At 36.4% G+C, this 27,682-nt stretch overlaps 1 protein-coding gene across 10 annotated transcripts in view; it reads right to left on the bottom strand.

The window, feature by feature from the left end:
- The window catches only part of DLG2 (discs large MAGUK scaffold protein 2), a 2,052,576-nt gene that overhangs the window by 1,344,738 nt on the left and 680,156 nt on the right, over window positions 1-27,682 (bottom strand). For 2 of the 10 annotated variants that reach the window (XM_044258411.1, XM_044258412.1), the window contains exon 1: window positions 25,550-25,877. The exons of the other annotated variants lie outside the window; for them this stretch is intronic. In XM_044258411.1, coding sequence (XP_044114346.1) covers window positions 25,550-25,591 — 42 coding nt within the window. In that variant the 5' untranslated portion in view covers window positions 25,592-25,877. Of the gene's footprint in view, window positions 1-25,549; window positions 25,878-27,682 lie in introns of those variants that run through there. 10 annotated transcript variants of the gene reach the window in all.

The following is a 27,682-nucleotide window of genomic DNA, read 5'->3' as shown; positions in this document are numbered from 1 at the left end:
ACTCCACTCCACCTTTTCTTCTAAAAAGTTTTTACCTACCTTCCACGGTCCAACTAAAATGTTACTCTTCTGCAGGTTTTTTTCCCCTTCAAGGCTCAGACTGAATTTAGTCATTTGGTGTTTCTGTAGCACTTTGTGTATATGTCTATTAAAGCTATGACTCTTGCATCTTAACTATTCATTCATGTAACTCTCTACTCAGCTTTAAAACTCTTTGAAAGCTGCAAATGAATTTTATTCATTTTTTGTATCTCTAGCACTGTTTCAGAAGCTCCGTGGAGGGGACATTAAATGTTTTGTGAATGAGGAACTGAGTGAGTAAAGAGGTATTGAAATGAGGCACTAAAAACGGGTTTTAAGCTTAGGCCAACAGAACAAACTAGTAGGTGATCTGATATTAAAAAAAAAAAAAAGGATTCAGTGAATAAAACTGATGCTACACTGAATAGAGAAAACATCAAAACCTATGAAAAATGGAAAAATGAATGTGGAATGGTTCTTCAAACACTAAAGCCCATCTAGTACCATGTTTCACCACTCTTTGATGAAATTACAATAGATCTGAGGAAGGTTTGCTGAAGGCAAAGTTTGATCTGCTATGGCTGACCTAAAGAAAATCTAATTGTGTAGCAAATGTTAAATCTGAGTCACTGCCACAATTATTTCAACAACGTTGCCTCCTAGCTAGCCCACATGACTAAATTAAAAGATAAAGGACTACAATTTTTGCTAATCTCGCTTGTATCTAGCAATTACTGGGGCCCAAGGGACTTCACTGTGGAATACTGTTAACATCCAAAGCTACTTAGGACCTTTTTCTTTCATAACCACAGTTCTGCCCACCGCCCCTAGCATCCCCTTCTGCCTTAAAAGAATTTCCAAAATACCAATATTACTGGGTCACAGAAAACATTATATTATGCAAATTTCAGTTTTTAACCAAAGCTACACCATAATCTATTCTAATTCCCCTGGAAATGGTGGTGAGCAAAAGGGAAGCGGAGAGCATTTTCATTGTTCAGAGGTACATTTACACAAAGAAATGACTGTGTGCTACAAGGTAAAGCTGTGCACTAGCTATTTCCTTTAAGTATCGCCTTGGGAAAATATACACTGGACCAGATTTTTCCAATGTTGAAACTGCTCTCTGGAAAGACATAGGCCCTTCTGGAACTTCAGTAATAGAGAGACCACCAGGGTACCATTTGGTAAACTGCAGCTTCAGTGCACTCAATAGTACCCCAGTGGCCTGAAAGAGTTCACGCAGCATCTACTGGAACAGGACTTCACTTCCTTGGGAATATCCTAAGCTGAGAGAATCTGCCTTAGATCATTAAGAACATTTCCTCTGACCTTTGGCTTCCTACCATGGCTAGGAATAAGAAGTGTTCTGACCTATTTTGTAGAGCTAATAGATTAGGTTAATGATTTGTGCTCTTTATTAGAAGCAATATTGAATATATTTCTGAAACCTTTTCTTCTCTGGCAAGGAACACACTCACAGTTCTTTCTCAAATCATTTTAGTATTAAAAAATGAAGATATGAATTTAAAAATCTATAATTGCATATAAAGCATAACTTCAATATCAAAACCACCTCTATTCTCATCGAATAAATTAGGTGATGTATACATTTATTCAACCTACAAATATTCTATTCCTAACTGTGTGCTAACTCTCTAGGACAGGTGCTGAGAATATACCGGTAAGTGAAAGAATGCCTGTCTTCAAGATACTTGTACTCTAGTCTCCACTAGAAAAGATAAGTAACCAGAGAAATGCATTCATCTATAAAATATATTCTTCTCTATACTTTAACAATTTGAAAATGTCCATTAGTCAACTATATTACTGAGATCATAAAGCTCAGTGGTTAAAAATATAAAAACCAATTATAGATTTAACACTGTATATATTCACAGTATTAAATTCTGTGGCTATTTTTGTAATAAGAAACAACATTACGATCATGCATAACTAGATCACTGAAGATAAAATGAAATCAATTTAGCTCTTCAATTCACTTTCACACATTTAAAAATAATCTTCTGTAATAGAAATGAAAATCGATTTCTTGGGAGTTTTCCTCCTTTTTATTATTTATCTGGCTTCCTATCTATACAGGTTATTTCAGATTTTAGAGAATATTTTGTTTTAAACACCTGAGATCAAATTATCAACCTCAGAATTTTTTGTACTATACAGTACTCATAGTCATTGTGGTTCATTATGAAAATGTACTGTAATTCTGTAAGGCTTATGACATCCTTCTGTCCTTTCTTTTCTTCCCTTTTCCCCCACCAAATGCTTAGTAAGCCCCTATACAAAACAGCAAATTAAATATGGGATGAATTTTAAGACTTCGCTTATTTGAGAGCAAGTGAGCATAAGCGAGGGAAGTAGCATAGGGACCCGCAGACTCCCCACTAAGCAAGGCACTTAGGGATTGATCCCAGGACCCCAAGGGCACAACCCCAGCCAAAGTCAGATGGTTAACCAAGCCACCCAGGTGCCCCATGGGAGACAGAATTTTTGATGTAAAAATGTTTAAAAAAAAAAAAAAAGAATTAAAGTGAAAATTTCCCCTTCCGAGCCATGTTGCCAGCTTAACAGGAAAAAAAGACCCACATCAATAACCACAACAGGTAATTTTATATGATTAATGCTATGGAAAATTCCAACAATCTTCAGTGACTGTGACCAGAGGAGGGGTCACAAAGTACCCTTTTCTAATAAACCCAAGAACTCTGAGGGGCACAAACTGGGAAAGATGGAAGGAGGAACTACTGTCTACAATCTTCCTGACAATCAATAGAATGAGAGATGTCCTAGCTAAGTCACCCAGAACCTTTACTAGAGATGATGTTGGTTTTGATCCACAGTCAATACCCACTCATGGATTTTCCACATAGTCCTCTTTTTCAAACTCTATAAATAGAGGTCTTTCAAGATCCACTTTAAGTAAGAGCAAATTTATCTTAAACTCAAGTACTCTATCAACCAGAATATTTTTTAAACTCAACTCTTTCAGGGTCATGGGAGACTTAACTATTATAATTCCACATTTGGATAGTCCCGTAGATTTATAAAGTGTTTTACATCTTAAAATGCTCATGTTGTTATAGGGTCTTTTAATTTACACAGCAGACATTAGCTGTTAGCACTCCCATTTTGCAGATGTAGTTAACTGAAGACCATGGAAATGAAGTTCCACATCAGCAAGTATCAAAGGTGAAATACAAACATCTCACGTATTCCCATTCAAATTCAATGCTATTTCTAATGCACTACAACATAGTTTACTGGGCAAGTATTTCCCTACTTTCAATTTCGGATGAGAAGTAAGGCTAAATATACAATACTAAGTAAAAATCATAGGAGTTTTTAAAGTATTGGGGGATCTGAATATATAGAGGTGATAATAAAGAATTATTTTATTTTCTTTCAATGACCTTAAAAATATTTTTAATACCACAAATCCAAGCAAAAGCTACGTACAAATTTTAAACCAATCTGTTTCATGACAATTTCTTGGGCTTTCTTAGAAGGCAGTTTTGTAAAATTCTTGAATGGAAATCTGGACCCAGGCCTTGTTTTTCCAGTACTCCATGGGGGATGACTCAGTGGTAACATACTTGCTTACAGTTACTACAAATTCCCAGATGGCAAATCCATGGCTTCAGTCGGAACAAGCAAAACTAAGAACTCTGGCTCTTACTTAGTTTTGACAAAGGCTCCTTTTACCTTACCATTTGAAATGTTTTTATAAAAAATGTTTATAAAAACATTTGCTGGTAGACTTTCACAATGCCTTTGAGGTTAAAATGGCAACTATTCTGTTTCAATCCATCCTTTTTACAGAATTCTTACAGAAGCTGAAATCCATAATCATTGTCATCATTATAATAATCACTTACATCCACAAAACGCATTACCACTCACAAAGTACTTTCATACACACAATCTGATTTCACCGTCACAGCATCTCCCCCCACGATGCTGGTATCCCACAAGGTTCTGTCCATAGCTCTTCAGCTCTTTTCACTTTTCACAGTCTCCCTGGTATATATCAATCACACCTGCAATTTTGAGCACCATCCGTGTGGTGATGAAGCCGCAATCTTCACTCTCAGCTTAGTGTTCAGACTGGAAATGTAGACGGACACATGTAGCTGTGAACTGAAAAACTCCCTGGGTTTCATTAGGAAATCATTCCCAACATATGGAAACCGATTCTCTTCTCCAGATTTTGTCTCTGTGTAAATGCTTAAGAATAACAATACCATCATCGATCGGTTAACTAAGCTAGAAATTTCAAAGTCTTGGCTTCTCCTTCTCTAATGATCTCTTTAGTAGGATTCCTCCTTAAGGAATATGTATGGTACTTTATGCCCTTACCATTCTCTTTTCTGACCAATTAAAAATCTTCCTAAAGATTTCTCCCCATTTTCGTCTGACTGCACATCTCAGCCATCTTTCAATTCTCCTGTCAGAGTCATCTTCCTAAAGACACCAGTCTGGTCAAGACACACCCCTACTTTAAAACTTCCGAAAAATTAAACTGGTGGTGGTATAAAGCATGACGACAGGATAAAGTCCAAACCTCTTACAGAGAATATTACCCCAAAGCATATCTAACTGCACCTTTGCCAGACGTAAGCAGCAGATACATTTGATATTCCCAAAACAAGATCACAGACTTGCACTATGTTCATGTCTTATACTCTAATTAACAGAAATATCCTACCTCCTACTCATCCTTTTAAGATCTAGTTCAAGATTCTCCCCAATTCCCCTAGGCATAGTTACCCACGCATCTCTATTCCCAGAGTTTGCTTACATCATCATGATGGTAAATGTTCATATATTCCGTTAAATCTCCCGCTGCAACAGAAACTCATTAGCCAAGAACCTCTCATGCTTCTTCATATACCGGGTATTTGGCAACATATGTGAATTTAATGAATCAAGTATTATGTGTGTAATATACAGAAATATCTTCACTTCAGAGAAGTATAGAAAAGTCATAATTACACAAGTAAAACTACAGTCAAGTTACAACATTTCATCTCCTTCAAATGTTTTAGTGAGAATCAAGTTTCTGGTGTTAAAAGTAAAATGTATCTATACATTGGAATTTTCATAGAAATCAAAATGAGTAGTCAATATGGACTACATTCCCTTCAGACAAAATATTTGCAATAGGTGATAGATAAAAATTAGTATTCTTAATACATAAAGGTTTTTCAGTTGAATAGAAAAAAGTTGTTTTTTTCTCAATAATATGAAAGGTAATTCATGTAAAAAGAAATACAAGTCACTATTAGTCCATAACATAACACTATTCAGAAATGTAAGAAATGAACCAACACTGGAATAAAATTTTTAACCAAACCAAGAAATATTATAAAAGAAGATGATAATCATTCTTTAGAACTGGTACTGTCATGTACCCTTAATGAAAATATAAAACCAATAAAACCTTCCTGGCAGAATAACTGTACAATAGATACACAAAATCTTAACATGTAAAACCATTTCCTCCTGTATATAATAGTGCAAAAACCTGTATCTATATCCCACCCACTGTGTAAAGAAGTCAAATATCATTTCAAGTATTATTAGCCTTAGGAACATACTATGTGTTTTAATTTTTTAACAACAAACTATATTTCTTTCTTCTCTTTTTTCACCTTTATCTTGAACTAATACTAATTTCATATTTGTTTTTGAGGGTTTTTTGTTTTTTGGGGTTTTGTTTTGTTTTTGTTTTTTTTTGGTTTTGGTTTTTTTTGCATCCCTGAGAAATTAACTTACGCCACATAGATACGTAGGGCAGGGAGATGCGGTGGTGAAAGGAAAAACACCTGAACACCTGGTAATTTGACCCATCTGTTGCCCGTTCACACAGCAAGAGCAACACACACACAGATCCAAGGGGTGGCAATTATTAGTGTGCTCCAGGTCAGAGAGGGAGAGATGATGGATATAATATCAAATAAAAATATATTATCTGGGACAGGAGACATGATAATTTGGAGAAAATAAACTGACAGCTTATAAAAAATGTTTGCCTCCTTCAGTCATTTATCATGCCCATAACTCCTTACAACTGAAATATGAAATGTTAAACAGAGAAGAGCAATGTTAGGTTTTATATTCCTTGTATACTCTGTATATTAAATTATCATATGCAGTTCTTAAAATATCCCTATGATACTGAGTGAACGATCACAGTCTCTCCTTTTTTCAGAGTAGGAAATAGAAGATTGAGCTTGGTTAGGAAGTTTAGTTAGGGTTGGGATACCGGGAATTCTTGGAGGTACCTCAATATGCAGCAGCTTATTTCTCGACCATCCCCAAACCCGAAGAATCACAGTTTCTGGGAGTAGAACTCAGAAGTCTGCATTGTAACATGCTATCCAGGTGATTTTTAATGATAGTAAAGTTTTAGATACCCTGATGCAGATGAAAGATCTAGAGTTTTAGAGTCAGTAAAACTGTTTAAATGAGAACTTTTAAGTGAAGATAAAGAAACTATCGTGTGTGTAAAGATTTTAAAATAGCATCCAGAAGAAAACAGAAATGTATTATATAATAATCACTCCTTTGAACCATCAATGGATCTGTTTACATGATGGCATGTGGAGTCCTGGAGGAAACAAGAAGCTATGTTCCCCACTCACTAGAATTGAGACCCACAAAGAGGGGAATGAAAGCTCCTTTCCAGATTCAAGGCAAATGCTTTAGGAAGGCAGGCAACTCATACTGAGTAAGTCTGCTTTATCCACTTTGGGACACAGTGCAAAGGTCATTTAATCATTCACTTATGTAATATATATTTAATGCAGGGCATCGTATTTAAGGCTGAGGATGTAATGCCAACAAACTGCTATGGTTTCTACCATCATGGAATTTGCAGAATAGTTGGGAAACAGTAACTGACCCAAGAAATGCATTTATTTCAGCAGAGTGTAGTAAGTACTATTAGCAATGGGTTCAAATGATAGGAGAGTTTATACTGGGGGCCAGACTTAGAGTAGAGAAGCAGGATGGGTTTCATGAAGGACAGACATTTGGGATGAGATCCAAAGGTTGAGTAGGGCTAAACCAAATGAAGAGATGGTGGGGTATGTTCTGGGGAGGAAATGTAACAAAGGCTACATTGGAAAGAAATCTAATACTTGTAGGAACTAAAGAGAGTGCAGCTCACATAGGGAAAACAGGGTGTCACGGAGAGTGAAGGTACATGGGAAGGCTGGAGCTATTTCACACAAGATGATATAAAATATATTTAGAGTGAGGGAAATACTTTTCAGCATTTTAAGCAGGGTGTGACATGATCAAACCCATAACTGAAAAGTCTCTCCAGCACATTATAAAAAACATTCTAGAGTAGGTCAAGAATAGATGCAGGAAGCCCCAGTTAAGAACATATTACAGTAACCCCAGCAAGAAAGAAAAGGAACCTTCATTAGAGTAGCAACAGTAGAGGTGGAAAGAAAAAACAAAACAAAATGTTTGAAAAAGAGAGGTGGGTAGCTGGTGGAACTTTCTAGAGCAAAACAATGTCACAAAAGAATCAGACTCTTTCTGGAGCCTCAAAATTATACACATTGACAGGTCAAGTCATTGAGGAGTTGAGTGAGGGTCTTTCCACCCAGAACTATAGGGTTGTAAGACTTGGTAGAAATATCATTTTTGAGCTGAGGATGAAATAGAGATTTGTGTTGATGAGGGACTCAGGTACCAGAACTGCCTTATCTAGCAAGAGTGCATAAGAGCAAAAGGTAGTGGGACCAGGATTTTAGTTCATCAGTGTTGCTGCTGGAAGGCTACACATCAGTTTTCATGCCCTTTCTTACCCTCTGAGGATCCAACTAACAACAGTAATGAGAAAACCCAACCCTAATAGCTTCTATTTGGTGGAAGGGGGAGAAATTCCAGGAGCCAGAATAGCCCCATAGAAAGAGATTGGAGAGGGAAACAAGCCATAAGAGGTTTTAATGATAGAGAACAAACTGAGGGTTGATGGATAGAGGTGAGTAGGGGATGGGCCACATGGGTAATGGGTATTAAGAAGGGCACTCACGATGAGCACAGGTGTTATATGTAAGTGATGAGTCACTAAATTCTGCTCCTGAAACCAACACTACAGTATAGGTTAACTAACTTGAATTTAAGTAAAAACTTGGAAGAAAAAAAAAGAGAGAGAGAGAGATTGGAATTAGCTAGACTTTTGTTCTGATTCCAGTTTAACACTTGTCAACTGTATTACCTTGGAATGAGGACCTTTTCATTTAAAATTCTTCATTCCTTCATCTGTCAATAAAAGGTAATATCTACCTTGAGTTTGTTGTGAAAAATTAATACAGTTAAAATACCTAATATAGTAACCTAATGATAAGTGCTAAAAAATGTTTGTAATTATTATAAGGAGGCATAGCCAAATATTATTGCTTTTAATAATATTACATAAGGGGTGCCTGTGTGGGTCATTTGGTTAAACATCTGACTTCGGCTCAGGTCATGACCCCAGGGTCCTGGGATGGAGCCCCACTTCAGGCTCCCTGCTCAGCAGGGGCTCTGCCTCTCCCTCTTTCACCTTGTGCTTGCTCTCTGTCTCTCAAATAAATAAAGCCTTTAAAAAATAATAAGTAAGCAAGTAAATAAATAAATAAATGTATATTTACTGAGCTCTTACTAAATATCTCTGCTAAAACCACTATATGGATTAATGGATTAATATGGATTATATAAATTAATGGATTATTTTTGGATTAATTTATATAGTCCTAACTAGATATGGATTAATTTATATGATCCTAACTACAACCACATAAAGTGCATAATATAATTATCCACACTTTAGAGATGAGGAAAGTGGAAGCTCCGTGATGGTAAATAATGTGGCCAAGATCGAAGGACTATGAAGTAGTAGAATCTGGATTCAAACCTAGATAGTTTGACCTCCTTTCACAGATTCCCCCCATTCGTACCTACTGTGACCCATAATCTCTTGTATACTCTGGAGCAGTAGTGGGATGTTATAGAAGGAGCACAAGTTTTTTAATACCATAAAGACTAGTTTAAGTGCTTGATCTAATACTTGTAAGCAATGATTTTAGGTAGATCACTTAATGTCTCTTAGTTTTACTTACCTCAACTCTGAAATAGAGATTTAAACAAAGAAACAAACCATATATATATATATATATATATATATTTGCCTCTGTGTATACACATATGTGTGTACATATATATACATATATATATATGAATGAAAGTTGAATAAAGGAGTTCTCTATTATATGAGTTTAAAATCTCTTGTATCAGTGGTCGTGAATATGGTGGACTGTCACGAGTGAGTACAGGCCTTTTACTTCCGCAGCCTAAAAAATATGAGTGTTAGCAGTGAGAACAAAATAGGAAGAGTCAGGTCCAGGGGCTAGAACCAGGATTTCTATAGATTCAGACTGTCTCTCATCCTGACATACCTACATAGAAAGAGAGAAAGGAACTGAACCCAGGACACAACAAGCTAAACAAAGTGAAACAAAAAACTTCATTTCCTCTTTCTTTGAACTACTATATATTTTTTAATGTTGAAATAAAGGTATCAGTAGACAGGATTATGGAAAATTATAATCCATTTTTGGGGGAAATGAAGCCGTTGCTAAATCTCACCTGGAGAAAGCCGAAGGACCAGAAAGAGTGCTTCACTAGTATGACTACACATTGGCACTTCTCAGCACAAACCTCAATGTGCATTTTTAAAACCCAAAGGGAATGCAAAGCTCGGTTTTGTTTTCATGGGAGACTACCTGCTGACTGAAGATGTGGCATTGAAGGCATACACCATGGAAATGAGATTGTCTGAATCATGGCTTCTTCAGGCCTACTCAATCCGCCCCTGACTGACAGGCCCAACTTCATTTATACAGAGAAGATCTCTTTGATGAGGAAATTCAACATATGACTAACTGGGAGTTTTAGAGAAGCATTAAGGAATGGCATTTCCAACACATGACAGCATTTTGCAAGTATGGGTGATTTAAAAATACACACACACCAACACACACATTCACACACACACACACACACATACACACACATATAGACATATGGGGGAGAGAGAGAGAGAAAGAGAGGAAGAGAGGTTAGGCTTTTTTCTCCCCAATTTTTATAGAGTGTGACCTACATAATAACAAGAATTCAGATGTAAAGAACAGTCAGTGAAAGTGTTCAAAAAACAGTTCAATTCAATAAATATTTACTGCAGGCCTACCATATACCCAATGCTGGGTCCATGATATAAGCACTTTGCCTTAAGTCAATATCATGCAATGAGTTTGGAGCTAAAGTAGGGCAGTGTAGTTCAAGGAAGAGTGGAAAGTGATTAATTTTGCTTAGGGCCAGAAGGATCCACTGAGAAGGTTAAACTAGTATGCAATTTTGAAGTTCAGATAGGAGTTCTCCACTGGAACCACACTGCAACAGTGCAGAAAAGGAAGCTTTATTCCAAGAAAGCATGCCCACACCCAAATGACAGGGTTTGTGTTTTCCCAAGATGGTATAAACATTTAAGTTCACCAGGAATAATGGCCATGCATTTGAGAGGCAGTGCATTTGAATGGGAAAAGCACAGGGAATTAGCTATAGGTCTGAGTCCTTAACCTCTCTGAACCTCAGCTGAGAGTTAAAACTTGGAATCTCTAAGTTCCCTTTAAAGTCTAACATTCAATTGTTGTGTTAAGCTCTCAGAACCACCAGGTTAGAAGTCCTATCCCTCCTTCTCAAAGTTGGAGAGGGAGAAAGACTGCTAACCACATTGATTATTTTAAAAAAAAATCTTCAAAATATCTTGGTCAAGAACCAGATTATCCATGGGAAGAATGAGTTACCCTTTAGCCTCTAGATCACCATTGTCCAAGAAGAATATAATGAGAACCAAAATATCAGTCACATATCTATTTTTAAATTTTCTAGTAACCATATTGAATAATGTAAAAAGAAACAAATAAAATTAATTTTGATACTATATTTTAACCTGACAGAACCAAAATATTATAATTTAAACATGTAATCAAGAAAAAATATTAATGAGAACTTTTTTCCCACACTGAGTCTTCAAAATCGAATATTGACTTTACACTTATAATGCATCTCAATTCAGACATGCCACATTTCAAATGTTTAATAGTCACATGTGACTAGCCAGCCACTCTACCAGACAAAACAGTTCTAGAATGTATCTTCAAGAAACTGCTAGACCCCCAAGGGATATATGTATTCCTCTACCACTTGAGGGTTTAGGCTTGATATTAATTGTTATAGTTGAATGATGTCAATTGTAAAGGCTTTGATCCCTAGGGAGTTTTCCCTGGGAGTAGTAACATCACCCTTCTTACACCCTAGCAGAAATGAAGACTGGGTAATTATCTTTCCCATTATGGGGCAGGAGGGGTGAGAGGGAGACATCACTAAAGAAGGAAGAAGTATACCATTGACTAAGTCTCCCTGGCAGATAAGACATTTTGAAAGGCTTGTAAATATTACTACATATAAGTCATACAATAAAATCTATGCCTATAAAATAGACATAGGTAGAGAAAAAATTCAAACCTAAGGTTATAATATCTAAAAGGTGGTGTTACTTGAGCTACCCCTGATTGGGCACATAAAATTCTAGAGTTATTGCAGCCCAGGTAGTCTAGAAATTTGAAATTCCTCCTCCGATCTTTAGGAAACCCTGTTTTTAGGCACCTCTTCACAAGCTTGGGCTAAGTCTTTCCCTAAACAGTACTTGAACTTTCCTATCTCAGTTGCTTTTCCTCTTTGCTATCCAACAAAACACTCTATCATTCCCTCATAAGACTACTGAATCAAAACTGGTTTTAACACTTTCCCCTTCACCTCTAAACAGAGGGGGTCATATTTCCACTCCTAATTATTAAAGATTTTGCATGAACTCTCACGAAAACTCAGCGGTTCTGGAAGGCAGTATGGTGCATTTGAGAAAGACTGTGTCTATCATCTTCTTGCAATGTGACTTTGGGCATATGAATGTGCCCCTCTAGGTTTTAGTTTTAATGTCTATTAAATGGGGGTGGTGATGGGGTTGTTATAAGGATTAAAATAAATACAGATTATGAAATTCCCAGCAAATAGTAAGCACTCATTGAATAAATTCTTCCTTTTCTTTTGCAATACAATGACCATCGATGGCCCTGTTAAGTGTTAGTGCTCTTTTGACTCATCCCCAATAGTTGCCCTCTTCCCCAGGAGTAGTATCTGTCTATTTAAATAAGGCTCAGTATGAATTACACATGGAAATAGGACCCTAGGGCTCTTTCCCCCTCAGCCTACTCAATGGAACTGCAGTGAAGAAGATAGACATTTTATATGCTCTTTTTCTCTGGAGGATATATTATCCCTTAACTTAAGATTGTGTCAAAAATATTCTGCCCAGGATGCTCCTGAGGGATTTTGTGGCACTGACTGTCCCTCCCACCCAGCCAAAGCCCTACTTTCTGCCTCTAGCCATTTCTGTCTTACAAGCTCTCCAGACTGTGGTGCACACGGGGGAACTTGGCTTTGTTTAGCCCTGAAGGAGGGGATAATGAGGGAAGAGGTGAGAATCACCTAGTGCAGCAAAAATCAATGTTATTGATTGCTGGACGAAAGAAAAGGGAGAACAGCCTTGCTGATTGTGGTGAACCGGAAGGCAGGGAAGGAATGGGAGGTGGGCAGCAGAGTCTACATAATAGGAATGGGCAGACAGCCTTGACTGAGTAATTCTCATTACAGAGAAACAGTTCTGTATCACTGATCTCCACCCACCCCCAGCCTCTACTGCTCCCATGATTTTGCAAAACTGTCCTTTAACTTGTTTATCTGAACTAAAACAGTGTTTTAGACCTAAAAGGGAAAGTGAGTGCTTTTCACTATGCTGATGAAGTCTCGATTTTTCTTTAATGTATTTTGAATTTTTCTTATTCGCTAATTACATTAACGGAATTTTTTGAACTAATCAATTGCTTTTCTAAAAATTTTATTATAGAATTTTCTTTGGACAGAATGTTTTTTATTTCAATTTAAATCCAATAACTCATTATCTACTAAACACAGACATAGATATCCTTTCTTAATAATGGCTCTATCGCTTGTAAGAATATAGTGTTTAGTACATAAGGGAGATTCAATTAATGTTTGCTTAAAAAAAAATGTAACCTGAAGATTCAGAGTCCACTCTAGAAGAGAAACATGAGTAAAGACTAAACATCTCTAATATTAGGTGTATACATATGTTACACTGGTAAGACAAAGTGCTACACTAGTAATACAAAGTCTAACAAGTATTATACTAACAATACAAAGTAATACAAAATACTGGAGGACAGGAAACAGTGAAGGTCTACCTAGGAGAAGATACTAACTGAAGGGTCTTGAATGACTGGATAACTACTATGTAAGGGAGAGAAAAGGTAAATACTTTTCAAATCTAAAGTAAGAGACTGATCAAAACCAATTAGAAGGAAAAATGATGACAAATGTTTTTATAGTGTTTCAGAATTTACAGTTTTTCATATACATTATTCTATTCATGCCTTGTAACAGTCCTACAGTGTCCAATGTGTGTGTTTTAGGTAATCTTTTATTTTTGGAAAAAGATTATTTGGAGCTCTTTTGGTTTGCAATATTAATATTTAATTTTTTAAATTATAAATTATAAAGTCAATATTTTTACTTAACTTCTTAAGTTCAATATATAATTTACTGTTCTATTTATAAATCTAGCAAGATTTCTACAATCACAGTTAAGGAAGTTCTTATGACTTAATTAAATTCCCCTTGTATATTTTAACCTGCATTTATAAATTTAATATATTAAATTTCCTTTTAAAGCTTTCCCTAATTGTACTTTATCAGAGTAACAAACCTTCCCAAGTATTTAAATAATTATTTTACATCTGAAAATTATACCAAAACATGAGGAGTTTTAAGCTCTCTTCTATTTTCTACTACAGTGCAAATGGTAAGATTCTATTTCTCATCTTAAATCTCAAGTTAAAATTAATTCTTTGACATTCTAAAAGTGAATTTGTTAAATATTTTAATCTAACAAATTCTCTTTAAAAATACAAACACATGCACTACCAAATATGTGTATTATTATATAACAAAGATATTAATTTAAAAGCTTAATTTCCTTCATTATTCTATAATTGATCAAAATCTTTTCAGGATTAGAGATATTTGCCCACTAAGAAAATAATTATGCAAATTTCGTGATTGGTTTACCAAGAAATTTTGAGGGTATTTTACTTACCTGACTGAGGCTGTAGCTCATGTAGAGATCTTGGCTGGGAGACAGATATCTGCAAATACTGAAGGTGATTTTTCTCACCTTCTCAATGATAGACTAAATATTGTTTACAGTCACTATCTCATGAATTCCAAGATTGAATAAAGGAATTTTTTCTTAGGCCATGTCCCCTGGATTCAAAATATACTGTAAGGGAATTGTTAGCTACACATGTGCATAAAACTACCAAGTTTAAAGCTAATGCTGTTCACTGCTTCCATTGACTCTTCACTAGCTTTCTTGAAATATTCAACATATTCTGAATGGATCCTGCATACCACTTAGGATTTATCTGTCCAAAGTCATGTTCATGCTACTAGGTTGATGATAATATTATCAACTTCAATTAGAACATCCAGAAATTAAACATCAGAAAAACTGATTTACTCACCCAGAAGTATTATAGACTATTTTGCAAGTGGAGATGATTAATTTCAAACCTAGGTCTTCTACCAAATATCCATTTTTTCCTACATCTCTGCTGTGGCATGAGCAATGGATGGATACATGGTTGGACTGGATTCTGGCTGTATATGTTGCATGTAAGTGGAGTCTAGCAGAGGTAATGATGGAAAGGTGGTGAAGGCCATAGCATAAAGTGAGAATTTTCATGGCATTGGGAAACACTTTTTATCTGTGTTTTAGAAAAATAAGTTTGGTGACACGGTGGGAAGGATAAATTTGAAGGGGAAACAGAGAGAGTCAGTGCCTACATTGAGAGGTAATGAGAGTCTTCACTGAGGAAGAAAGAGATAGAAAGAGTCAAGAGGTAGGAGAAATCACTCAGAGGTAGACTCTACAGGATTGGCGCTGATTAGATTTCTATGGGGGCTGGAGTGTTAAAACTGATTGCACGTTTCTGCTCTAAATGCCTAGGAGAATAGTGATAATAAGGAAGTTGTCTGGTTGGCTTCTGTTTAAAATAATAAGACAGACAGACAGACACCCCGCCACACACACACACACATACAGCTCAAAGCGATTATTTGGTGGGGTGAGTGTAGAGACTGTGTTAGGGGACTAGCTAAAGGAACATACTTGCATTAAGTATCATAGTTTCCCTGTTTGAAGTAGAACGGCAATGACACTTTTGAAACTCAGACTCACCGTATATTTTTTTCCAAACTGAATCTCATTTCAAAGCTATTTCAAGGTTATACTTGAAAGCTTTCTATCCTCTGCTGAAAAGTAATGGTCTGAGAAAAACAATGCTTTCTGTTCCCACCTACCTTTATTTATTTACTTTTCAAAAAAGTTTCCCTGGTATGCAGCCATTAAAAAAGATATTTATGAAGAATTATTAATGATGTGAGAATGTCCTTATAACATGGTATTAAATGAAAACACGGGATAAAATTAATATATCTTGATCCTACATGTATTATACACAAAACACATATACATTCATCTATACACACACACACATATATTTTTAAAATGAAAAGAATACAGAGATTTTATATATGAGTGACAAGACTATGAGCAAGTATAAATTTTTTCTCCTTTGGACTTTATACATTTGTTATAATGAGCATCTACTGTTTTTCATTATCATGAAAATAGTTGAGATATAATTCATACTGACCCATTCAAAACTGATTTTTATGTTTACTTTTCCCATGAGTTTGAAAGAGTACAGATTATAAATTACTTGACTAAACATCCAACATAAGTGCAAAGGGCTCCTTTAGTTTCTCCAGCAAGACTCAGGGATCTGCTCCAGAAACCTACCCAAATCTCTCCATTCCAGTTTCACTACATACCCTGTGGTCTCATTTTCCTCTTCAAATCTAGGTACAGCCTTAAAAACCAAGTAAATAAATCTATGTATGCCTTTTTAAAGAATATGTAAATCTCAGTGCACCCATTAGAAAATAAATAAAACATGACTCAAAATTTGTCTCCTATTCATCTTTCATCTTAAAGAAAGACATTCCCTCAGCTTCTTTCAGTTGAAAGTGTCAAAGTCCTTTATGAGCCTACACAAAAAGAAAAAAATCTAGTTTACATTTCATAAATATTTAGGGCCAGACCTTCCCAGGGCCAAATATCTTTGTTTTATTGTTCATCTTTCCCTTTTCAATTCTCAAGAGCTAGGTTCTCCTAGCAATACCAATTCATCCTGGAGAGTTTTATTACCTTATTTACTGCACTAATAACAAGAGCAGAGTTGAGCAAATTGTCCTCTTGCAAAGGGTCAATTGGTTATGACTGTCTCTTTAGAGCAAGCACCCCTAGAGTCACCCCTAGAGTATAGTTCACCAGGCTCATGGGAATTCTTCTGGGAAGTAGGTAATGGAAGAAACTATGACATACCCAAATCAGGGGGAACTGAGATCTGATCAGATGCTAAATCAACAAGCCAGAGAACAGCCTAACAGAGTCATCGAAATTAAAGATATGCAAAGCCGCCCTTTGGTGAAGAGAATCAGAAGCCAAGGTACTAAGCACCAGGGCAAGGATCAAGAGTAAGAGAGTTTTGGGGTGCCTGGGTGGCTCAGTGGGTTGGGCCTCTGCCTTCTGCTCAGGTCATGATCTCAGGATCCTGGGATCGAGCCCCACATCGGGTTCTCTGCTCAGCGAGGAGGCTGCTTCCCCCTCTCTTTCTGCCTGCCTCTCTGCCTACTTGTGATCTCTGTCTGTCAAATAAATAAATTTAAAAATCTTTAAAAAAACAAAAAAAAGAGTAAGAGAGGTTTTCTTCCAGGTACTGTCTTATCCTCAGCATTGGTTCCTGTATCTGCCATTTATCCTCATACCAGTTATTTGCCGTGAGGCCCTGGACAACTAAACCTCTGTAACTCAGTCCCTTCACCTGTAAAATGCATTTAATAAGAAAAACCTTCTCTTTAAATTATTGTGAAGATTAAATGAGTGAAGAACTTTGAACAGTGCCTGCCATCATATCACTAATACTCCATAAACATTAGCTATTGCTATTAGGCATACTGAAGTATGTTAGTGGACAGGCTAAGTCTCAAAGGACAGGGCCAGGGCCAGGGAAGTAGTACTGAACTATGAATTCTCAAATGAGTACACTCAAATGAGTAAACGGACCAGGCTATATGCATACCTAGCCTGTGTTCAGTGTAAGGCTTTCACACATTTCCCTCTTGGTGTTTGCCGACTATTGTAATTCATCATCTCCCCGATGCATACTGCTAATTGAGATTGTATGTTCCTTAAAGCAGGGAACACGTTATAGTGTTTTTCAAATTGTGAGTTATAACCCATTCGGTATCCATTCAAACTCATTAAGGATAAATAAAGATACAGGTTTTAAATGGGTCAGTACGAACTGTATTATTCCTCAACTATTTTTTCTGATTAAAATATATCTAGAAAATCCTGATCAAAATTATAAAAATGAAACAAAATTTTAAAAGGTAGAAAATAAAATAGAAAATGCCAGAATGCATAGCTTTTGGGAAAGTTAAGTATTGCTTTGTGAAACTTATATACTTTTTAGCTGCAATTTTTAATTTATATTTCTACTATGGGTTGCAGTCCAAAAAATTGGAAAAACTTGGGATATATATGTTACTTACACAAATATTAGCATATAATTTCTCAACAAACTTGTTGATTCACTGCTGTAATTCCAAACAGAAGCCATAAGGCAGTGTTTTCCAATCTTGTCTTATGAGAAGAATTATCTAGCATAATTTCCAGATTCCCAGGCTTCTTCCCTAGAGATTCTGATGTTGGAGAAATACTGTCATAAAAAAGGCGATAATTTGTCATTAGATAGGAAATTTGTTGAAAGCAAAACCAATTCTCCCTGTTGTGTATGTATTCTCATTTGGTGGTACCATGTCTAATCCAAAGGCACACTCTGTAAAATATGTCCAACTTTTTAAATGATTTCATTCAATTATTCATTTAGCAAAACATTTATTGATCATTTGCCACATGCAAAGCAATGGGATATAAATGCATACAAGACATGCTTCCTGCCCTCAAGTAGCTTTGAGTAGACTCATTTCAGAATTTATATAGCCCCCTGAAGATCAAAAGATCTGAAGCCAAAAATAAAATGAAATCTTGAATGTACATGTATGACATAAATTTTGAGTGACTACCCTTCAAAATGTTTAGAGGATTAAAGAGCAGTAAAACTGCAATGGCAACCATATAGGAAAGCATTCTTCTCTAATTAATACCGGTTAAGTATAGAAGAGCTGAGAGCCAGGACCCCAGAGCTGAGGAGATCTCAGTAATAGGGCAGGAAAAACAAAGATAAATATCCAAAAGTAAAATTGCATACAGAACTAGATAACTTGTCTCTAGTCTCAACTGGTATAACCTGATCCAAGCTGGTAACATTTCTCACCTGGATTACTGCAGGAACTTCTAACTAGTTTCTCTGCTCTGGCCCTTGCCCTCTTAGTCTCTTTTCAACACAGCACCCGGAATGACCTTGTGAAGAAATTGGTCAAATCAAAGTCCTCCTCTCCTGAAGCCTCTCTGGCTTCCCATCTCACCAAGAGAAGAGGCCTAACCTACAAAGCCCTACATGAGTTGCTTACTCTTGCTCTTTCTCTTGCAAGCCACACTGGCTTCTTAGACATTCCTTCAAATGCTGGACTGGCTCCCACCTCAGGGCCTTTGCACTTTCTGATACCATCTCCTACATGGCTAATCCCTTCACATCCTTGAGGTCTTTACTCAAAAGTCATCATCCTCAAGAGACTCTCACTAAACACTCTGTGTAAAACTGTAATCTCAACACCTTTCCACATTCACATTTCTGATGTTTTTTCCATGTTTTATTCTTTTTTCTTTTTAACATTTGTCATTATAGACTATGCACTTTAGTTTTTTTGTAAGATTTTTATTTATTTATTTTTAGAGAGAGAGAGAGTGTGTGTGCACGAGTCAAGGGAGGGGCAAAGGGAGAGGGAGAGAGAAATTTAAGCAGACTCCACGCTGAGTGTGGAGCAACACTTGAGATTATGTGAACCATCACATGACCCATAAGATCATGAACTGAGCCAAAAACAGGAGTTGCACACTTAACTGACTGAGCCAACCAAGTGCCCCTACACTACGGATTTTACTTCACCTTTTTACTGCCCATTCACCTTATTAGTATTTAAATTCCATAAGGATAAGGATTATTGTCTGATTATTGTTTATTTTATTCCACCCTGTATTTTTAGCAACTAGATCAGTGCCTGACACATAATTGATGCTCATTAAATATTTGGTGACTGATTGAATGTAGAATCAGAACAAAGCCTCATATCCTGACTCTTCCTACCATTTACTAGAAGGAAGCAAAGAAAAGGAATGGTAAGGTCATACTACACAAAACATACATAATTTTACTATTTAGCTAATTCCTTACCTTATTAAAAAAGATTTGAAGCATCTGTGATACAGTGGTTATAATTGTACACTACACTGCCTATTTAGGAAGGTTTTTAAAGGGTTTATAGTAGAACAGACCTGAAGCTATCTTCAGAGGCACTTAATATTTGTGTGACATCAGGCAAACTTTGTTCCCTAAACTTCATGAGGATGATTCTTTTATCATAGGTCACTGGAAAGCACTTTGAAAAAATATGTGCAAAGTTATTGGTGAGTCCAGGCCTTACACTAAGAGCTTAACAAATTGTAGCTATCATTGCTATTGTTTGTGGTTCTAGTTTATTCTTTATCAATTAATTCCTTGTACTATTTTTTAAAGTTTTGTCTTAAAGAGCCTCATTAGAAATTATAAATCCAATACATTGAGTAGGCTTTAGGTATTATAAACCTAACATACTGAGCAGGTGCACACCATTTGGAGGCCATAATACAAAGGCCCAGTGAGGGACTAATATATTATTGGCCTCCTAAAAGAGATAATTATTCCACTGAAACCCTCAGAGGGACCACTCCTGATTTGGATGAGCCATAGGTGTTACACAAACTGTCCACACATTCTGATTCATGACTCCAGGCCCTGCCTACAACAAAATAATGTGTTTATTAAAAGCATCAATATGTGGGATGTATCATGAAATCTAGCTGAGAGTAGGCATCAGTAGCATAAGGAGGAAGAGTTTCTGCAAGTTCCCCCTTCAATCTGTCTATCCATCATTTTTTAAAAATTCCTACAAAAAAACTACAAGGGGAAAAAATGAACAAAATAGTATTTAGCTCCTGTCCTCAAAATGCTTAAAATCTAATTGCAGTGAGGGCAATACCCAAACATAATAAAAATTACCTAGCAATGTAAGATATTAATGGCAAAGTGATGGCATAAGGCAATATAAGATTTATTGCCATGAATGATGTAAAAATTGAACTCATTTTGATTCTAAATCTAAGAAGGGATAAAGTAAGGGAGTTATGTGGCTGTATCAGCCTCTTGTAAGATAGATACTCTGTTCTATTTCTTAAAGGAAGAACAGAATTTAGACAAGCATGACCCTACATAGAAGTGACTCCCATTGTGGGAAACAATTTTAGCAAATGCTCAGGGCAGAAAAGGGTGCAGTGTTTAGAAAAGAATGACTTCACTGAGTAAACCTAGTAGAAATAAGCATGATGAATGTCTGAATTGTAGAGTGGTTAGGCATCCAATAAATTGTTTTAGTTTGAATTATTGATTCCCTCCAACTTAGCTATATGACCTGGCTGTGCAGATCTGTGAGAGTGACTGAAAACAAGTGTTTGTGATTGCCAAATCTAGTATTTAATTCCAAAAGCCTATATGACTTTAAAGTCTATGGTTTTCTTTCTTCCTTTCTCTAAAAAAAAAAAAAAAAAAAAAAAAAAAAAAAAAAAAACCTTAAAAAGCATTAAGATAAATTAATCTGGGGAAAAGCTGAGGAATAAAGAGAAATCTGGTATTCAGTTAATGCAATCATCGAACAAATATTTATTCAGCATGTACTATGTACTTGGCATTGTTCCTGGTGCTGATGATACAGAGACTTGAACAAAACAAACTGAAATCGTTGTTTCTGTGGAGTTTACAAGCTCATGTGTGCATGTATAGTAGTCACGATCACCATAGTGATAGTGGTGAGAGAGGGATATTATACCTGAATGGTTCTCATTAATTACAAATTTCTTTTAATTGGGCTCAATTCCTGGAATTTCTTGACATATTTTTACTGAAAGCAAGTTTGAAGTCTTACCCCTATCCAGTGGCTTCAACTTTATCAGTTATGAATTAAATTGATTGAGTATTTATTATATTCTGAGACTCTTTTACAGTACTTACAACCCTTGGCTTATATAATTCTTCTTCTTATTATATTATTATTATTGAACTTCAGGTAGATCAAAAATTTTTTGTGCAAAAAAGTTTCTATGCAATCAGTGGGAAAGATTGACTCAGATATAGTTCTTTTGGAATCCCAACTCCTTTAAAATCATTTTGATACACTCTTTTTCTGAAAAGTTCTTATATTTACTATTAAGGAATTTCAAAAAAAGAAGAGAATTCTTGAATCTATGAGGTAGGTGGCAGGATATAGTAGAATGAGAAGGAAAGCAGTAAACTGGGTCAAGAGGTCTAAGCCCTACATTAGGTCTGCTTCTGATACCCTGTGGAAAAGAGGGACTGGCCATTTCCTTTCTCTATCTTAACTTTCTTATCTGTGAAATGGATCTAATATTTGCCATTCATATTCATATTTCAGAGACTGTGGGTTTGTGAGTATATATCTATGTTTACAGCAGCAGGATAAAAGGGGGAAATAATGAGATGAGGAACATAAAGCTACTTAGAAAGGCACAAGATATCACCTGGATGTAAGTTATTATCAATATCATTACTTTCAAAAATAGAGCCATTTTTAAGGACAAGATGATATGTACATCTGGTACAACAAATTTCTTATATATTTTCTTATCAAAGAGGTACATTTTGTACAACATAAACTATTTGAGATGATGAGTTATTATACATCTTTATAATGATCCCATTGCTCCTTTTTCCTTGAGCTGTCTCAAATTAAGTTGTTCTAATCATATTCTTTAAAAATTTAAAAGACAAAGTTAAGCACATAGAATATGAATGTTTATTGAACTCAAACTTAAAGCTAACAACAACAACAACAAATCCACAGAATATAAATAATACCCTTTGTTTAGAAGTTTTCATTTCTTTTCCTTCATTAGAAAGCTCTCCTTCCAGACATGGGTGGCAAAAGAACACAACTTCTAAGGTGTTAGACTGTGATGATCACTCAGTCCACTCTCACAGCACCGGCTTTAGCTCCCATTTCTTTGTTTTGCCCTATTAATTCACTGTTCAGCCTTGTAAGACCCTATGCCCCATCCACTGCAAACTATTTGCAGCTCTCCAAAGTGTTTTACTTCTCAGTACTATGTTTTTGCCATTACCTCTACCTGGCATGACTTCCTCGCTCTAGGCTGCTTGGCAAAACTCCATTAGCTCTTTCAAGATTCAACTCAAAGGTGACTTCATAGTGAAACCTTTCTTGATCAGCCCGTGTAAAATTGGCCAGTGTTCTGTTTTGTTTTGTTCCTACAATGCCCCACATAGACTTCCATTACTAGTCCTGTAATATTTCAAACTACTTGCTTGTTTGTATGTCTATGGCCTTTCCAAGACTGGAAACTTCTTGAAAGTAAGGATTGTTTTCTATCAATCTTAGTTTCCCAGACTCTAGCCCAGTGCATAAATCACAGTTGTCCTTCAAAATTTTTTGATAGATGAATGAATGAATGGTGACCTGTGAGTCACATTCTGAGAATTCTTAATCGTATGTGTGTGTATAGTGTGTACTATAGATACATACACAGTCCATACATACTAGAAATAGAGACACACATACATAGCGTATACCCACAGCACAGGATTAATGCCCGTGTTACATAAAAACACATAAGAAATATAATAAAATGTTCCACTTTCAAAAAATTCTTTTGACTATACTATATTATAAATGTCCAGTTAGCAAAACAATCATTGTAAAACAAAAGATTGTGACATTTAAGACTAATTTTGTGCAGAAAAAAAATAAATAAGAGGTGTTTCTATTTATTGAATCTTAACCACCTTAAAGTTTTGGGTCACTGTAACACCAATCATGTTATATCATGGAAATATAAGAAGCTATACACTATGAAAGGGACTTTACCAGAACCAAGCAAGTAAGTAATTCAAGGCACAATAGAAATAAAATCAAATACTTTAAAAGGTAATATGAAATAAAACAAAAATAAAAAATAAAATTATCAAATAAGACTTCATTGTACCAACTTGATGGAACATCAGACCACAAGTGAAATGTAAACTTTTCACAAACCTTATTATCTCAGAAGGAAAAGATAACCCTAAAAGAAAATGATGAAAGAAGGTGCACGAACTAATTATTGAAAGGACTTAAGCATATGTAAAGTTGAAGTTCAACAACTCAAAGCAAGGTTTTATGTATTGTATGTGGCAACATGCATGTTCTGAGCTTCTACTGAAGCTTTTGTTTCTCAGTACAGACTAGCCAAAGTACTAAGAATTTATTATCTAAAAGTCATCTGAATTAAGATACTATTTGTAAAATTCTTTCATTTCTTTGCTTATGAGTTTAAGTGAGAAAAAAATTACAGGACAACCCGTATAGACCACACTAATAGTAGTCAAGAGTTTAAAAAAAAAAAAAAAAAGATGGATTTCCCAAAACCCATATTAAAGGAACTTTGGACTCAGGTTTTCCTGCACTTCTGGGATATGGCAATGGACTATCAAAACAAATGTTATATCTTAATCTAAAATATGTATGAAGATTTCTCTGGGAGTGGGGAACCACTTTTCTCCTTCAAAAAAGATGAGAAAAAGATGAGGAGGGAAAACATTTACAATTCATTGAGCTTACAAAACAGTGCATGCCATACCCCATAATAGGAATAGGAGTTGATGATGGAGAAATCCAAGCTGACATTTGAGCACATTCTAGGTTTTTAAATATCTCTTTCCATCTCTTTTACATATCCATCATATGTACAGGGAAAAATTGATTGCTGGAGTTAATCTTAAAAGTAGTGAAAAGTAAATTCTGCAGAACTCTGCAAAATCACCCACAGAATGTTGCCAGGCTATAGTTGTAAAAGAATTGGTCACCAAAACACAAATACTACCTGTTTGAAATTCAAATAGAAAACAAAAAGGCTTACAAAAGAGTGAGCAACAGGGAGCTCTTTGATAAAACTTGTAAACACAGAAAACAAAACTTTCCTGCCCAGACACATTAAAATACTGCCCCAGTGAAAAGGGGGAAACAGTTTACGTTGACATTTTTTTTTTTTTTTAAGATTCTTGTTTTAGGTATTAAGACTTAAGTGTCCTTATTTATTTATTTATTTTCCCTGAAAGGCAATCAACTTTCCTTTTGGGCTTCCTTCAATAAGATATACAAGTTCACAAAGCTATCAGAGGATGTAATTCACTTAAATTATGCAACAGGAATTCCACAGCTGGCCTGTCTGTCTGGCTCAGTGCTGAATGAACAGTGTCAGAAAACCTCTCCAACAATAATGCCGTCCTTCCTGACAAGGGGTAAATCTCCGAAACTTAGGCTCAACTTTGGAGGCTCATTAGCTACCGCAAGTGAATGTCAGCGGGGTGACAACACTGGGGCAGGGGCGCCCACGCAGCCCCAGCAACCAGCCCACCCAGAGACGAGGATCCGTACGATCAGTACCACCAACTTCCAATGATAACAATTTGTTTATATGAACAGGATGGTCAGATATCCCACAGATCATATTCTAATGCCATAATAGCCACTAAATTTAATCCCCAGCGCTTACTCAATTAAGCTGCACGAGCACAGGCAGCTCACAGCACTTTTTCAGAGGAAGACTTTAATCTTAATTTAAATCATGCTGTATAATAGCTTTTTTTAACCTTCTCTGATTTCTTGGTTCTGGCCTACCTAAATAATTGTCATCTTTTCCTCCCCCAACTCCACCCCCCAAGTGTGAGCGTGAACCTGAATTACAAATAGTTAAACCTGAAGGTCACTTCCCAGCAGCGTTCCAACATGCTCCCCCAGCGAGGCTGCTCGGCAACAATAAAACAAAGCCCTTGCAACCACCTGTAATAATCTGCCTGCTCAGCCAGCAATCCGAAAAGTCCTGAAGCTACACAAGGTAGACATTTTCTGCAGCTGGTTTAACATGTATATTGTGCCCAGTTGCCGGCTCGCCTCCTCTTACCTTCACGTTAGTCCGGAGTGCACAGTAACATGCAAAGAACATTGCAGTAAATAAGGAGCATATGGACCGGTATTCAGCTTCTCAGCACAGCGCAAGCCCCACACACACGATCCTGGGCATGTGCTACTAAGGAGCATCCGTTCCCTCTGTCAGTTTGAAAATGCATTGATCTCTGTTTTCTCTGACTACAAAACGACATGTCTTGAAGGCACTGAGTGAGAGCTCAAAATCTCTTCATTGGCTATATATAGCATTGTGCCCAGTAATTTCAATTAGCTGAGAATTCAGCATCTGAAAGTTAAGACTTCAGTTGCTTTTCCTTCTAGCATTTTAAATCACTGGGTTTAAAAAAAAAAAAAAAAAAAAAAAAAAACGGGAGGGGGGAATGAGCTCACTCAGGAAGGAGGGGGGGGAAAGGTGAAGAATGAAATTTAACCAATGAGTTACTTATATTTCTGGAGAGTCCCGGTATTATCCTATTAGATACTTTACAATGGGACTGCACCGGGCAGACTCTAAATGAAGAGGAAACCCCTTTCCCTTTGGAGGTTTAATATGGGCTCTGCACTAGATTCCAGGCTATTCTGATGCAGCACCCTGTTTGGCAAATCCTACAAATCACTGCAAACACGTCTCAGTCTGCTTTTTCTTGTGGAACAGGACCAAGACCAAAAGATCCCTGTCTCCTCAAGTCCCCTAAAATGTAAGCGGGGTTCCCCTAGGGTGATCTGTGGATACATGCTTGAGAAATACCACCTTCTCTTACTTCCGTGTCCTGTAATATCTGTTACATCTTCCAGGGATGGATAAAGTTGCCAGGTTTGCTAACAAAACACTGCATGTATTTTTTTTCCCCCAAAATTAAGCTTTATTGGTAAATTACAATCAATAATAGAGGATGGGATTGAAATGAAGATAGAAGATTCCAGGGGATAACATAACCGTAGATTCAGTAGCTACTGCTGCTGAATGTAACATGTTCAGCTGGCTCTGTAAGGATAAGAGCAAGAGAGAAAAATAAAAGCTTCTGCCCCCATGAATCCATAAGGGGGAAAAAAAAAAAACTTAATTCAAGAACATCGTCAGATCCTACTGTCTGTTGTCATTCCAGTCAGGCACCCAAGGCTGCAAATTAACTCAATTTTTACTGAGCCAAAAGGACAAAGTCCAATTTAAGGTTCGAAACTCTTATTTCCAGCCTAATTCTCAGCTAGAATTCTGAAGCTATCTGGCGAAATGCAAGCAGAAAGGAACAGTTCTCACTGCAGCAAAAATAGTGGGAGGAAAAAGAGTGGTTATGTCTTTACCACGACGTTCCCCCATCAGCTTACAGCAACAGGGAAGATCAGCATAACTCACTAGAAAAAGCTGCAGTGACTTTTAGGATTTTTCTTTAACATGTTTTGCATAAGGCCCCTCCCCTCCGGAGCCCGCAGTGGTGCTGAGGCACCGTCAGAGGCACTGGGCATTTCTCCTGGGCGATGAGGTGAGGCAGCTTCAGGAGCAGCAAGGTATTTAAGCAAGAGAAATTAAAGGAAGAAGCAAATCAGGATTTTCTATTTCTCTCTTAATGACAAGCATTCAGAAAGTGTCGTCAGTTCTGACTAAATAGCTATTTTGGGCTGTCATTGTTTGTGCCTTTTTTTAGGAAGGAAAAAAGGCGATCTTGTCTTAAGCTGGAGATTCTCTAGCATCGTAAGAGAAGGCAGCTCCTTAATTTGATTCCCAGTTCCGTCTGTCATATGAGCCTTAGTAATTACAAATTGTGAGCACTTGCAACACAACCAGGGACTTCCAGGACATCCAAACAACAACATGGAGGGCCAACTCTCATCATCCCACAACTTTTATAATGGCTTTAAGTGCAAAACCAAACATTTCAGTTCACAATACTTTCCTCTCCTGAGGTCACAGCAGGTCACATTTCCTGCAGCACTTCCTGATAAACAAACCCAAACATAGCAACTCAATGCTACAGAAAACACAAATTTTAAAATGCATTTCTCCCTGGGGGGTTCAGAAAATTTTTAAAAACCATTTTTTCAACTTGTCAATAAGTAATGCTAGTTTATGTTTTTGTTTTTCTTTTTCTTTTTCTTTTTTTCATTAGGAATCGTGGTTGGGGGAAGCAAC

This window comes from Neovison vison, chromosome 7 (assembly GCF_020171115.1).
Source record: "Neovison vison isolate M4711 chromosome 7, ASM_NN_V1, whole genome shotgun sequence".
Classification (NCBI taxonomy): domain Eukaryota; kingdom Metazoa; phylum Chordata; class Mammalia; order Carnivora; family Mustelidae; genus Neogale; species Neogale vison.
This window is presented reverse-complemented; position numbering and strand designations above follow the sequence as displayed.